Source organism: Diadema antillarum, unplaced genomic scaffold, assembly GCF_040938485.1.
Source record: "Diadema antillarum isolate AM-2024a unplaced genomic scaffold, OU_Dant_1.0 seq00001182_RagTag, whole genome shotgun sequence".
Lineage (NCBI taxonomy): Eukaryota > Metazoa > Echinodermata > Echinoidea > Diadematoida > Diadematidae > Diadema > Diadema antillarum.
The window spans coordinates 95,835-111,751 of NW_027271982.1; the positions used below are offsets into that span (position 1 = coordinate 95,835).

A 15,917-nucleotide genomic window follows, 5' to 3' on the forward strand; every position below is an offset into this window, starting at 1 on the left:
CCGACCTCTCCTATCCAGCCTCCCTTTATTATCCGGATGCTATCTCGGTGTGATTTCTTTTTCAATCTAATAATTACGGCGAAAAGAGGGATTTCAAACTCAAAACAAAATTCCGGCACAAACTCACATAAATTACATATTATTCTGAACATAATGAACATACATTCACATCTAATTTTCATCTAAATAACATGCATTCAGACATTCACTACTCCCAAATCACCACAAGAACATGGACAGAAAACTTTGCATTAAATCAGGGCACAGTAGAGGCAATCTTTCATTGAGCATATTGTCAGAGAATTCTGAACGTAGGCCAGCTGACGAGGACGTAATACATGCACATGTAGCTACCACTACATTTGAGTCTCCCATATCTGTTCAAATCCTATATCCGGATGAGCGCCGGTCCCCACATGTCCGGATAGGAGAGGTCGGACTGTATTACCCATGGGAGACAAACTGGGTGTCTGCTGACCGGCATGAGACAGATGGCCACAGTACAGAGTTTCTATTTCTCTCCCCTGCTGAGTTTTGAGTGGCTGCATTGAACAGATGGGTGCTGTTTTAACTCTTTGTGTGCCAGATTCACACGCCCAACTCAGTCAACGGCGTGCTGGGGGAAGTTCACATGTTCTGCTCAAATGTACAAACCCACCCAAACCGATCGAGAAATCGCCAAATGCCACAGTGCAATGAAAGCACTTCTTGCGATTCTATTCCTGTCACATGTAGCTTGCATTTTAAGTGGTGATTGACCATCAAGAATTCTTCCCTACTGGATTTGCGAGTGAATTTTTAAGTTTCTGTCACTGTTTTGTGTGTAAAAGTCATGCCTTTACAATAATGTAGATACTGTTCTTTCAACCCGTTCCATACTAAATTCTGAAATGCTCATAGACTTTACACGTAGGTCACCAGGTTCCCGTACGGAACGGGTTAAAAGAAAAAAAAAATCATACATTTGTCACACAATTTAAATCAAAGCAAAACTTGTCATTTTCCCTACAACTCTGCTCACTATATGTCCAGGCAACACAAATCTAGAAAAGTTACATAGAGTTGAAAAACAGAATGTTTTTCCAGAGCATGACTATGTTGCTGTCTCAGAATAATGTGGCAAAGAGGGGGTTTACACCATGGCACATAAAGAGTGAAAGACAGCTTTGAATGCATCTGCAAATCCATGTGGTGACTTCTGAATTACTAGCATAATGAAATACTATGTTTCTGCTTGGGTCTGAAGCAAAATGCAATTACTACTGACACATTGTCCTTACCTGATCATGAACAATGAGACTAACCTTTGCCACAATCATTTGCCTTGTGAAAATCCAGCAGAAAGAGAACAAAACGACCCTCACACGATGCACAAATGCATTTGACATCACATTTCACTGACGCAGTGTACAATCAAACATGATTTTGGACTGTGGAGTACAAGAGCCATGAGCTTCATCAATGGTTGCTTTGATTGATATAGCATGTAACAAAGAAAGCCCTACTTCATATGCAACAAAAAAAAAAATTAAAAAAAGAGAGAGAAGATAACTGCTCACACCAAATCGGAATATATTTTCACTCACTCTGGAAAAATATACTACATTAATAATGTATATACTAGAGATTATACGATAGAAATTACTTTCAGTTTGATTACATTTTCTATTGACAAAATTCATAGATTCAATTATTCATACTGTCAATTCCATCCGCTGCCCAAAACACTCTGCAATTACCAGACCACACATCTTAAGGTCAGCGGACTGAAATGGTACCCAAAACCACATGCCACTACTTTCAGTACTATCCATCACTACATCACACTTCATTACTGGCAAAGACTTCAGTAATGCAGAATCAAAATTCATTATCTGATTATGAAGTAAAAGACCACTTCCAAATGGGTAAAGTGTCAGAACGCACCCAAATCCACAGATGTTTCCTCCACACTGAAGCACCCAGCTAGCTAGCTAGCTAGCTGACCCTTGGCCAGCTGCCTGTTTCATTTCATTTTCAGAGTCCACACTGTTGGTTGTTATGTTTGGCAAGCTTCAACATCATTATAGACAACTATAATTATGTATTCCCAAAAAGGAGGTATGCACAGAATACCAAATAACAGTACAGTAGCATACTCTCAGAACCCTAAAGGCTATCTCACTGTTCAGGATAGATATGTGATCAATATTGGTTAAGTATGGAATTGCTGTAACATCTTATTCTTTCACTTTGTATATGCAGTATACAAATATCATGGCTATAGGAAATCTTATAAATTAGTTACCTGTCTGCATGTACTAAACTTGCACTGTCATTTGCTTCCAACTTCATCCTAGCAAAAATGGTCTAATGTCCTTGTACTGTTTGGAACTACCTAATATCTGTGTGAATATCATTTCAATTGAAAGATGAGAATATCATGTGCAAGTGTACTTGATAAGATGTAGTTACTGTACTTTTATAATTGGTGATAAATACACACAAATAAGGTGTTGTTTGATAAGCGGGAGAAATTCTCATCACTATCTGAACAAAAACATTTCAGTTTGCTCTGATGTGTGCTACATAAGAATACAATATTTTCTGCCCTTACAGTGTGTTTTCACTTCTGGGCACTATTCTATTTCTGGACCCTGTCCATGGTTGCATGCCATTAAAACATGTGCAACATAGATGTGTCCTGATTGCCACAATTCAGCCACACTTAAAGGTCAAGAGCATAGGATTGGCAGCTGTCTTTCGACAGAAAGAGGTTATAACTTTAAACTTCAAATCGCAAAATCCTATTGGTTGTGCCAGGTTCATGACTTAGTAGACTCTGCCACCTGAATAATTTGGACATGGTTAAAGTGTATCTGTACCCTGAAATTAAAATTTGAGAGGTGCAAGAACACGTTCTTAGTACCCTAGAGAAAGTTTTTGCTCATCACAAAAAGCGCCCATAACTGAGAAATAATTTGTAATACACGTGCACGACCAAGCATGCTGCATTAGTGGACAGTTTGCAAAATATTAGCCATACAAAGCCCCTTGGCGTGTGCACGTTTCTTCTGCTTGCTTCTGTCTGCAAACATTTATACTGAATGCTTTCTGTCAGTATCGCCTTGCTTATTGTAACGCCTGCAAGTATGTCCATGGGTCTGCGAGTTCCAAAGGTGATACCTAACATTGAGGTTTGCATAAAAAGTTATAGAACTACGTAATCGAATACAATCGGTAACACCAGATGACTAGTTTTTTATCACGGCGCTTGTAATTTTAGGTACTCAGGGACTGATCCTTTTAATTCAGTATCTCTGTACGAGAGCAACCTCACACTCTCAGATTTCTCGGAGATATTAATAATACAATAAACTACAATGTCAGATATTCGCATTGTTGTGTACAGATACACTTTATCTCCCAAAACTGGTTTGCAACCACCCGAAATGAGCTCATGTTGACCAAGCAGTCAACACCATTTGCAGCGTGCATTGTGAAATGTGCCTGATTGTCTACTGTACTTTTGAAGCTCTGACATATCTCACTGGAGGATAGCTCTTCTTTGGAAGAGATGTGCTGAAGATGGCTTCCAGAAGAAAGGGAATACCCCTACTTCAATAATTCAGTAATGAAAATGTTTGATGATGTTTATCTGTGGCCCTACAAACGCCAAACGTGTCATGATTTCTAATCAAAATTGGGGACATGCAAAGAGCACTCAGTCCTCTGCAAATGTCAAGTCTCAAGTCTTGTAATCAGGTGAGCAAATGCATGTTAAGTATAGACTGTCATGCATAGTTTAGGGTTACAGTAAATTAGGATGAAAAATTTGCATATATATATATATATATATGATAATGCGTGGTCACTGTTTTGGCCACATACCCCATTACCTGGATTGTTCTGATTATGTCACCTTTTTAACACCAAGTGTATGTTACATTTTTTCGTCTGCCTTGGTCTTGTGCTCCTTGTAACAGATTGAGTCAGTAAAGGTATTTTTATTGTGACATCAGAGCTGTGCAATGGTGTAGAAACTGAGTTGATCTTTAGTTTAACACGGGAGTCAATGTATATTGGTGATATCAGCTGTGCGCTGTCCATTTTTGCTCGAACAAAATTGCACGGCTCAACAAGGACAGCGTGCAATGGCACTTTAAACTGCATGTCACATGATGAGCAATTGACTAATTGTATAGCTAATATCTTTTTAGGTGTTGTATATAGCTGCATATTCAACTTTCTGGCCTGCCATCTAGTAAAAGTGGCTCTCAAACAGACACTCCAGGTTTGGTAGCACACAATCCTACCAGTGGTGAACATAAGATTGTACATCTGACTTCTATTTGTGCTCGCAAATCTGAAGAAGAAGAAGAAGAAACTGAGTTCATGTATAGCAGAGGCATGATACATCATCCGTTTTGCATCATTTTGCTACTTCCACTTCTACTGCTGTGGGGCTTGCTGGTATGCCTCTGGTGGTGCAAAGCGACTAAGCATCCCGATGCACTTTGTGAGAAAGTTGCTGAGGAAGGTCGGCGTGTTCGGCTGTTGGCAGTACTGCTCTGTCCGTATCCTCAGCTCGTGGAATATTTGCCTGGGATGGGAGCAAACAAAGAGCGGGACACGGATCGATTCAGCTGCAGCAAATTCATTGCGTCTGAGCGTGAAAACTTTACCAATGTCATCATTGTTTTATATTTGTTTTACTCACTCTGCAGGATAGGACACCTTTGTTCTTTTACGGCCTTTCTTGGGGCTAACTTACTGTATAAGCTGTTATTTTCGCAAGGGTTTAATTATCATAAATTTCTCAAGTCACTGTTGGACCGCAAATTTAACAACACACGAAAACGTCGCCACGCGCTAGGGTAATGGTGCACTTATGATAGCCTCGGTGTCCATTCATGAAAACAACATCTCACGAAAATGTCTGAGACCGCCTCATTTGCAAAAATACCTGTATGCGAAAATAACAGCTTATACAGTATCTGAGATATGTATCCATGTGGGTGAGACCAGGGCCCTGTTTTATGAAGAGTTATAATTGACTATATAGTTGATTTCTATCATAAGTCTATGGCAGCCTGTGCGGTAAGGAAATCTAAAACAGGGACAAAAGGGGGCCCAGGTATCTTAACCCTAACTAGACCGGGGGGTGGGAGGGAGCCTCCTAGGGGCCTGGGAGGCTCCCTTCCGGCTCTATCATCTACCTAAATAGCAAGCCCGGCCTTGTTGGGGTTAATATTCCCTGCAACTGTCTCTTCCAACTGACAGGTTTGTAGCCTTCTGTAAGCAGTGACCTTTTACCATTCATTGCCACATATGTACCAACATGTTCATAGTCATCTAAATCTCAAGAAATAAATGATTAAGGACACAAATGGATGTGGCTGCATCACCACTTGAAGGAAGCAGGGAAGATGCTAAAATATTTAGAGAGACCTATGGGAAGAACTGAAAATATATCCTAATAATCACATTGCAAAACAAACCAACCAAAATAGGAGTTTTTAATTTGTGATAAGATTGACATTTTAAACAATATTTGTCTCTTGCATGTTGCATACCAATCTTTACAAAAGCTTGCAAAAGATTTGACGAAAATCTCTCTCCAACACAGCGACAAAAGTAATTATCTTGAAAACACAGTTTACGGTTTATGCTAAATATTTCCCGATGTTTTTATTTGTCTGAATTTCGTGAATTTAAAAACATGAACAAAATATGAACTCTGATAATGGCATGAATGTGACCTGCATCCATACATTTCCCATTGAGTACTGTACTCCACAACTGCGAATTTAACCACTCGCGAAATTGTTGGGAAGTCCCGACTCGCAAAAATTTAGACTCACTACATATATGGCATATACAACATTCAGTCATGTGCACACAAATTTTGCTCGCATTCACTTTTATTCTGGATAAGCCAAATATCTATCTGGTTCAAAAATTTTAATTCATTCTACCTTTTTTTTGGGGGGGGGGTTGGGAAAATACAGACGTTCAAACATCAAATAGCAAATAAGAGATTTGATAGTTTTTTACTAGACAAATATTTCCAACTTTGATGTGATATGATCAGTGTTTCAAAAAAAACCCACTGCTAACCCAAAGTTTTACTCTTTCAAGCATATCTTACTACAACGGTATAAAAACATGGAGTATCTCATACCTGCAGTATGGATTCCGTCTTGATGCATAGCGGAATGTCAAAAACCTGAAGTAGATGATGGGTGCAATCAGACTCACACGACCACTGGAGGAAAAAGAAAAAGGGTTGACATAAAACTTGATTCATTATTCAAATTAATGAATTCTTGCATCAAGTTGTATTCATTGCAACTGATTGACAAATTGCCCTACACTGATGTCAATAGGGATGGATAATCCAGTGTTTTAGTAGCACTCATGACAAAAGAAATCATGGGCAAACACTCTTAGCAGATTGTAAGATCGAGTCCAACCTAAGTATGTATGCCCATGATTTTTTTTTGTGTGTGTGTCACGACTACTACTAAAACACTGAATACTAAGTTCTTATTTACATCAATTCATTATGTAACACACTTTCATATATCCAGCCATCTTGGCTGTCATGTGATGCTGTACATAATCTGATGACTTATCAATATTTCTGGTAGAGGTCACAAGCATTACAGTCACAAAGGCAACATCATGTATTTGACATGGTAATGACTGCATTGAGAGCAAGCTCTTCCCTTCCCTTCCCTTCACCTCCCCAACCCCTCCACCCCCAAAAAGTTTTTGTTGTTGTTTTGTGTGTGAAATTTTTGCATCAAAGAATATGCTTCTATATCTTATAGGATGTGTCACAACTTTACTGTCCGTGATGTATGCTGATCAGAGTCAAGAACAGACTTATCCTTTAAAGAAACAACTGAACACAAGCTAATGCATTGCCTGCACCACACAAATGACGAGTACGGCGGGAATTAAGAGCAGATCACATCAACAGGACATATGTTCATTTTAAATTTGTTTTGTTACTGTGTATTGAGATGCCTAAAATGAGAAGAGATATTAGACCAACCATTGAACACAGACTGGTTACAACATTGCCAACTTTGTCCAAACTTGCAAAAATGCCTGATGAAATGTTATTTCCATTTTACTGCTTTCATTCAAGCAAACTTCTTCGAACATGGAAATTTGAAAACAAACTTCCTCTAACATGGCAATTCATTACTGAAGCCGTTGAGAATTTAGGCAACACTTGATGTGAATAGTAATAGCTTCTGTCTTGAAACATCTCATCCTTGTCATATGGAATATACGTTTGCTACCGTATTTGCAGATTTCTTTCCGTTTCTGTTTGACTGCTCTTATTACAGCAACTGTCCTTGTCTCTCTGTTATGTGACCAAGCCCTGATGCAATACTACGGTTCCAGCCGCCCATACTCACGTTGCCATCATGAATACAAGAATCGGCATGATGAGGATCTCATCGAATGCGATGAAGCGCAGGATGTCCACCTGGTGGCTGATGACCTTGTCCACCATCCTACGTACAAATGGGACACTGTCTGGTCCGACCATCTGACCACAAAGAACAATAGAAAGAAATTAAATATGCAAATAGCGCATCTGTCAATCAAATGGTTACCATATCACAGTTTGCAAAGAGACTTGTAGCAAGCAAATGGGCCCCGCTGATGGGGCAGGAGTTCTGCAAGTTTTGCCTGCTGATTATTTACTGCACTCAGCTATTGTGGCTCAGTGGATGCGACCACGATTTATCAATCATGAGGTTCCTGGTTCAAGTCCCTTGGCAGCAGCGTTTGCACCCCCAGGCAAGACACTTGAATCCCCACTGCCTCATTCTTTGATAAGACCTACAGCTGTCAGTCTTGTAGCATCTAGCTCAAAATCATTGAAGTGCTCCCTTATAGCCATGTGAATTAAATTCAACACACTCCAACCAAGTTTCCAGGGGGCACAGATCAAGAATGAACCCAAATAATTAATATTTTCTTTTTTCTATTTCTTTTTTTTTTTTTTTGGGGGGGGGGGGGGGGTGTTGTTGTTGATGGTTAAACTTGCATCATTGCAGGTTATGGGGTAAAATGGACATTGTATTGTACCCAGGGTATGTAAATAATGCTAAAAATGCATTGAAAGACGAAACCCACTTCAAATACGAAGATTTTCGGATGTAGCACTTCACTTTTTTTTTCTTTTTTTTTCTCTTGTAAATGTCATTGTCTTGTGCTTATAGTTCAAGTGAGCATGTTACTATCAGAACGAATATAAATTACACATTTATACTGAAACCTGATAATAGTCAAAATGAAGACAAGAAAATACTTGACTCCTTGAATACTATGCAACTGATGTAAATTTCACATGTAGAGAGTAGTATAATCTTTTTTATTTCACCTACACTCTATATAAGAAGTATGTATCAGCACATAAGCCAACAACATCAGTCCAACTGCCTATCAATTGAGAATCTAAATCTATTAATACTTTTAATGTCCACATTGATTTTAAGGAAACTGCTTAGGAAATTAGTCATATCTCTCAAACTGTCCTTCATCACCACTGCTACAAAATTTAACAAAAATCACATGTGTAACACATAATAGAAAGTATGAAGAGGCATGGAAAGTTTGACAAGGTTCAACTTGTCATGAATCACTCTACACCAAGCCAAATTGACCATCTTGTCCAAGATCATAATGTCACTCACATTGGCAAGCTTCTTGGTGAAACTTGATGAATGCAGGACAGCAAAGAGGAACACAGGTGTCAGCACAACTGGATGATTTCTTGTTCAGGAAAATTTGGTACCAAGAAATGATTCTGAAAAGCATCATAATTAACATGTCTGTGCTCTGGCAAATTTCCTGGAAGTTGTAGCGTGCTTTTTGATGCTATCCATGACAAGCGTTGAAACTGGACACCACATCTTCAGAGTTGAATTCATGGCTTTCTAGATGGACAGATATATGAAAAATGAGACTGCTGTTGTAACAAATTATCATTTCTGTTGCCCAGAATGTTTCTAGATTATGACAGAGACACTGCTCACTTTATGTGTCTACACGGCTGGTACGCATAAAATGAGACAATCACAAATTGGTCTATACGTACATTACTTTCAGAAAACACAACAAATTGACATATTGGTACATAACGTACATTGTCTCTTCTATATGTTTAGAATACATATCCCTTCAATCCTTCCTCCTATCTCCTGTACACACTCTTCTTATTTCTGTGTCTTTGACTGAGTTGGAAAATTTATAAAATGATAAAATAACCTGCCCTTGCTGAAACATGTTTTCTTGATGCCTGGGCAGACAACCTAAATCACAAATCTTAAGCATCTTAGTTAGCCCTAACCAAAAGTTTGGTTGCCCCTGTCCTAATCAAGGGTCAGCTGAGCTGACAGTCAGTGACACGGTAAATATGAATAAAATTACGTTTCAATATATCATCTGAAATCATCTGATGGTTGGTCTTTAAATCTGTAGCCTAGTTATTCAGTTAATCTTCTTGGTTTGTATATAGCATTTAATCAGTGAGTCAGGAGGTCATCTAATGACGGAAAGTCCCGATTCGCGAAAATCTAGACTTGCGAAATATACGGCGTATACAGTACTTGTTTGAAGTTACAGCCTGTCTACTTGCTAGACACCTATGATCCACAACAGATAACCATGACTGAATTACTGATTAAATAGCAATAACGGATCTCCCTGTTGACAAGCTGCAAGAAAGGATACAGGTGAGTGGGTAGCTGTTGATGAAGATGAGCGAGTAGAGGAGATTGTGGCAGGAATCCTCCAGCAGGAGCTGGGCCAGGTACACCCGGTTGAACTGGAGGGGAGGCATGCGCTGGTGGAGCCTCAGGGCACTGGTCAGGCCGTTGAGGATCAGGGCCCGCTGGTAGCAGCTGAGACTGGCGGCATGGCTAGTGGCGAGGGAAGGGGCGGGGGTTTGATTGGGGATAAGGGGGGAAAATTAGTACACACTGATGATACACTCATAGCAGAGGCTCAGTGCTGACTTGAAGTATAACATTTAAAGGAAAAATTCACCCAAATACAAGTGTGGTTTGAGTGAATGCAGCAATATTAGCAGAACACATCAATGAAGGTTGAGGAAAATCAGACGATCCATTCAAAAGTTTATGATTTATTAAAGTTTCTGTGCAGCTATCGCTGGATGAAAAGACTACTACAGTTTGTGATGTCATGTATATACAACTATATAAAGAAAATATCTGAGAATTCCACAAAATTTAATTTGTGACGAAAAGTACACATTTCCTTGACTTATTACCTACACAGATTAAAGGTAATATTGTTCCCCCTGTTTTCTGAAAAAAGGTAAGTCAAGCACTCTTTCATTTTGCCAGAAATATAAAAATATGTGGAATTCTGTTTATATTTTCTTTCTATTGTTGTATGTGACATCACAAACTGCATGCATCAAATATATTACTCCTTCTGTACGTATGACATTTAGTACCACAAGACCTTGGAGTTGGCTTGCTGACTTTGATATTGACTTGCACTACAATGCTGCATGTACCTGAAGCTCATGCGGTCCAAGATAATGATGTTGAATGGACCAGTTACTAGGTAGTCGAAACTGCTTTTAGTAATAGCAACCACCTGTCTTTTAACAACCAAATATTACCCAATGAAACCACTACATTTGCTTCCTTTCAGAGCATTTTACGCATTGCTGAACATGTCTGCAAAAACCATATGCCATTGAAAAGAAGATTTGTTGTTTTATGTTTTGTTTTTTGTTTTTTATCTGGCCCCCTTTACATGGTGTTTATCAGCAGGTTTGATTGTGAAAGGTTGGTGATTTCTTACAAGCAGAAACTAACAAGTTGTATTGACTTTTTCTTGCCAGTGAGAACAGAACAACTTATCGACACCAATCAATTTGGAAAATACAGCTAACATATAACATATTACTTAGGCTAAAACTGTCTACATGCATTCTGCCAATAACACATAGCATAGCAGTTATCATAATCCGACTTTCCTGCTGAAGTTTAAATCAGGCGATAATCATAAGGACTAAACGACTCACCCAAATAGTGGCAGAATGTACAGAATACTGCACAGGATGGTACCAATCCTTGAGGCCCATAACGCAGCATCCACCTTGTATGTCATCAGATAGGTCTGCCAGTGAAAATGTAAAATCAGAGGCAAACTTTCATTTTGTTACATTAAACATAATCTCTCTCATTAGAAATTATACATGCGATGACAACAAATTCATATCAACAAAGAAGTAGATAACTGTCACATCATTTTACTCCTAAGGAGAGGCACTGAACATGGTGACATAAAGCCACAGTTTAAAGAAGAGTAATTAGCCCATGATTGGTACAGCGCCATGATTGGTACAGCCTAGTATACAAATAATGACTGCTATGAGGGGCACAGTTAAAATTATGGGCCCAAGGTGATGTGAAAACCGTAACCATGCCCGAAGCGAAGCTGAGGGCATGGTTATGGTTTTCACATCACCGAGGGCCTACGTTTTGTAATTTTAGCTGTGCCCCGAATATCAAGCAGTCATTATTTGTTTTATAAACCGAAAATACAGATTCCGAAATATAGATACCGAAAATATACATTCTAGTCTCTTTTACAGCACTCGTAATCAACGCTGATCGACAGCGCGGCGGTCGTATCATTGGTGCGTACATGAGTGATCATCTATGTGTACATGTACAGTGTACGGGGTTGCGACTGTCTCCAAGCCAGTCCGCTAGTCTCTTTTACAGCACGCTGATCAAATGCGCGGCGGTCGTATCATTGGTGCGTACATAATGATCGATCTATGTGTACGGGGTCGCGACTGTCTCCAAACCCATTTACTAACTGTGCCCGGGCCCCGGTCACAGTAACTCAAAAATAGGGCACAGCTATTTTCATGACTCCCCTTTTAACCAATCAGATAAGAGGATTCTAGAAATGAGGTATATAATATTCTTCGACACACTGAAGCTAATAAATAATTCATAGCCTTGTATGTATATCATGTTTGAAAGATGCATCCTGTTACCTCTCAAAATAAACAGTAAAGAGGGCAGCAGAGACCAGTAAAGCTTCAGAAAAAGTTGCATCTTCATGACCTCTCGCCAAACTAGATTTCTAGCTGGAAATTAGCGGGCCAGTAAAGACGCGGTCCTCATTTTGGACCATTATTTACCAGCTGTTGTGCACTGAATGGTGAATAGTCACCTTTTGTGCAAGTGAAGTTGGTCGTGATGTTCAGTCAACAGCAGCCAGATTACAAATGACTAGTGAGCTCACAGAGATATTTACATGATACTGTCAGCCTTGCCTCCAGACAGCGCTGTGCCGTGATTGGTACAGCTACATGATTCTTATGGGTGATAATGTTGAAGCATGCAAATGAATGAAGTTGTATTACAGCGCATACAAATCATGTGTGTGTACCAATCAATGATGCGCTGTACCAAACATGGCACCAAAGAAGGTAAACATAAAAAGCAATTTTTTGCAAAATGTCCTAAATAATTTTTACATCTTAAATATGCATTTAGAATGTCATTATATTGACACAAAATGTTCAATAAGATACACTCGAGACCTCATCTCTTTTGGAACTGTAGCACAAAAACCCTTAAGTGTACCAAACTTGGGCGCATTACTCTATATCTATTATGTAATATGGCAAGGAGTGCAGCTCATGATTCCCATTCAATTATCTTCTAGATTTCATGTACTCCAATAAGCCAGTTCGCAGTTCCACTTTGCGCATTATGAGCAGAAAAAAGGACATTCGGACCAACAGGCATGTTGGTTTTTAAATTCATTTGGATAAGCATCTGTGATGTATTATTGCTGTAAAACAAGGAATGTTCGCGTGCATTTTTATTTTGCGAATTTCACAACAGCCAAGATTGATGAAATTAAAATGAATGTGAAAGTTCTTGTCTACAATATACGCATTAAATGTTAGAGGCAACTCATGAAAATTTCACGCTGCAAAAAAGGCTGTCGGCTCCAATTTGCAAAAATTTCGTGCCGTGAAAATATTGTTTTACAGTATCTTATGATTATTCATGTAATCCTTACAAATGCTGCTTGCCAGCACATCCACCTGACAGCAAAAGTGGTATTTGGCAATATCAATACAAAGAGGTTGTTAATACATCCAATGCAAGATAACGAAATGGATACTTCCCCCAAGTGTTTACTGAGGATCATTCTAGTTATCTGGTCTGTGCAAGTTCATTGTTTGTTTACAAGAGCAGGATTGATGAATACCATAAATTGTTGCGTAAAGCTTGGACATCATGTCGCTCTGAAAGCGAGTGAAGTGCCCCTAACCGATTGAGAGAAAAACTACAGGTCAATCGGACCAATGTGCCCATGAGCCAACTCCAAACTGGCTTATTCAGCATGGTACCGGTAGAGGAAATATCAGTTCAATTAACAGTGCCATTACAAAAACCCAGAACTCTGCTTACCATAACTTTACTGGCCCCTGACTGCTCTCCGCCAGCAGAGCTTGACCCATCACTGCCATTGGATCCCGATGATGATGAGGATGATGACGTTGTACCTCCGGACTGCGAACTGGTGAATGCAGCATCATCGTTTACTTCCTCTATGGTAGGCATGGTAGCACTCCTTCACGTCTCAAATGGAAGATATCCTGGGAATGATGTGAGGCTCTGTCTTACTAAACAAGATTTGGAACATTCACAATTATGATTTGGAAAATTCACAGTCATGATTTGGAACATTCAAAATTATGATTTGGAACATTCACAATTATAATTTGGAACATTCACAATTATGATTCTTTTTGTAAATATAGAAAACCACTAGTGACTATTAGAAAATGTATAACAGCTCTAACTATAACTCTAAAACTGTTGCTTTTTTTGTAGCCATCTGTGGTTGAAATCAGTAAGACTACAATAAACATCACTGAGTTTGTGTCAAAATACATGAAAGTTGTTTGGCTAGGTTTGATGGAAAGCTGACATTTACTGCTCCTGGGCCCAGTTGCGAGACACTCCAAAAAGTACATGCAAGTCTGCCAACCAATTTGTATGCAAAACTTTGCATTTAAACACAAGTCAATTGCGGGAAGGACATTTGACTTCGTATGCAAATATCTCAAACACAACTTTGCATTTGATTCTGATTAAACAGAAAATTTGGGGCAACAGACTTTATTTGCATTTGATGTAAATTGCACGGACTTTCCAGCAATGAGTAACTACTGTATACACAGCCCTGTCACAGGAAAGCTATTTGGTAGGCAGCAGCCATGCTAGCAATGCAATGCGGTCCCTACCCTGACAATTAATTTATCACATACTGACGTAGACAGAAAAATCCATCTATTGGAGGACTCTTTTATCATTTTTTTTTTTACTTTATTGGCTCTTGAGGGGATTCTGTGAAGCCAGACACAGTCTCCGCAGAACATATCCCCGACAGCCAGATGATACAGACCGATCTTTCGGTCAAATACTGACAGATACACTCACTACTGACACTAGACCCGTTTGCTGGCTAATTTCAGAACGTGCTCCTCTGTATGCCAGGCACACACACATACGCATGCGACAAGTGGCGAGCGAACTTCGTTATTTCTGCATGCACTCGGCAGAGTTTACTGCAATGATTTCATAATTTATGACCAAAGTTGCATTATCATTGTAAAGCTGACATCACTATGAGTATTCACTGAGAAGCTATCCTTAAAATTTAAAATTTCCTGTGAGTTTATCAGCACTCTCACCATCACCGGTGGCAGTGCAACCAGGTCAGGTTCGACCTCCCGTGCCAAGGTTCGACTAGGTTCTAGAGTAACTGCGTCAGTAAGCGGCCGTGCAGCCGTTCGCGGCAGGTACAACATACACAGTAGTATACGTGTACTAACACACTAGCAATCAACAAAAATCAACCGATTAAATGGGCACGATCTCTGACGAAAGTGAAATTTTCTCACCTAAATGACAACATATCGCATCCAAAATGAAATTTTCGGTACTTCTTAACCCATCCCCGTCAGCTCCCACAAAAAACGTGGTTTTTATTATTTATGACCAAAAGAGGGCGTCCTAGGACCTCAGGCTTGGCCAGGAGCTGTAGAATAATTTTAGCCAATCACAGAGATCCTTACTGGGACTCAGAAAAATAATTTATGCAAAGAAACATATTTTAGAATGTCTCTTATTGGCCAAAACACCTGCCAGGGGTTCGAGCCTGCTGAGAAACTAATCAATATTCATGTTTACAGCGCGCATGTATCTTTGTTGCCCCAGCAACTGCAGTGATTTCTTACGCGCGGTATCGTGATATCGATCTCCTCATAGAGTGCTTGACGATATCTCCTTGTGTGTGTACGTGTACTGCTATGCTATGCTTATGCTGGGGCGGGCACGGGGGTGTGTGTGTCGAATTCCATTTACGTTAGTGAGTGTGGGTAACTTCTCTAGGTTTCCCGTCCATTTCTCTCTCTCTTTTCTCTCTTTTGCTTTCGTATCATTCTATATCTTTCATTCTCAGAGAACAATCGTACTTCTGAGAGTGTTTTGTTCATTTTTTCTAAGTGATTATCTCGTTTGCAACAATTTAGAGGTGAGTTTTTGTCCTAGTGTTTGTTGAGTTTTTTGATTGAACACGATGTAGCTTATCTACGTATGTGCGCATAACATCGTAGCTTGTGTGGTACCCACTCGTTTGTTTTCCGTGTAAGCATTTTTGCCGTAGTGTCTTCATCGTTCGTCTTCCAAGCATCGTGTTTTCACCCTAGTTTTTCTCATCGTAGTTTTTTACCTCGATTTTTTTTTGGGTGCAAGATGTTCTGTGTATTTTTTTCTACGGTAATATGCCATCGTTGATGATCTTCGTGTATTCATTACTAGTTTTTCACC

At 39.5% G+C, this 15,917-nt stretch overlaps 1 protein-coding gene across 1 annotated transcript; it reads right to left on the reverse strand.

Annotated features, from left to right (window-relative positions):
• Positions 1-2,848: 2,848 nt before the first annotated feature.
• Positions 2,849-13,688, reverse strand: LOC139744470 (transmembrane protein 33-like). Its single transcript, XM_071654903.1, has 7 exons — positions 13,491-13,688; positions 11,069-11,163; positions 9,742-9,929; positions 8,703-8,770; positions 7,416-7,549; positions 6,164-6,247; positions 2,849-4,582 (listed from the first exon to the last, which is right to left on the reverse strand). The coding sequence occupies exons 1-7, from the start codon at positions 13,641-13,643 to the stop codon at positions 4,432-4,434; spliced, it is 873 nt and encodes a 290-aa protein (XP_071511004.1). The 5' UTR covers positions 13,644-13,688; the 3' UTR covers positions 2,849-4,431.
• Between the last annotated feature and the right edge of the window lie 2,229 nt (positions 13,689-15,917).

What these genes read in the sequence shown, in the direction of transcription:
- LOC139744470 (XM_071654903.1), bottom strand. Translation starts at nt 13,643, where the DNA reads ATGCCTACCATAGAGGAAGTAAACGATGATGCTGCATTCACCAGTTCG. An exon ending in TCACCAAGAAGCTTGCCAAT is followed by an intron (nt 7,550 to 8,702) that starts GTGAGTGACATT and finishes CTTTGTGGTCAG; the next exon opens with ATGGTCGGACCAGACAGTGT. An exon ending in AGACGGAATCCATACTGCAG is followed by an intron (nt 4,583 to 6,163) that starts GTATGAGATACT and finishes CTCCCATCCCAG; the next exon opens with GCAAATATTCCACGAGCTGA.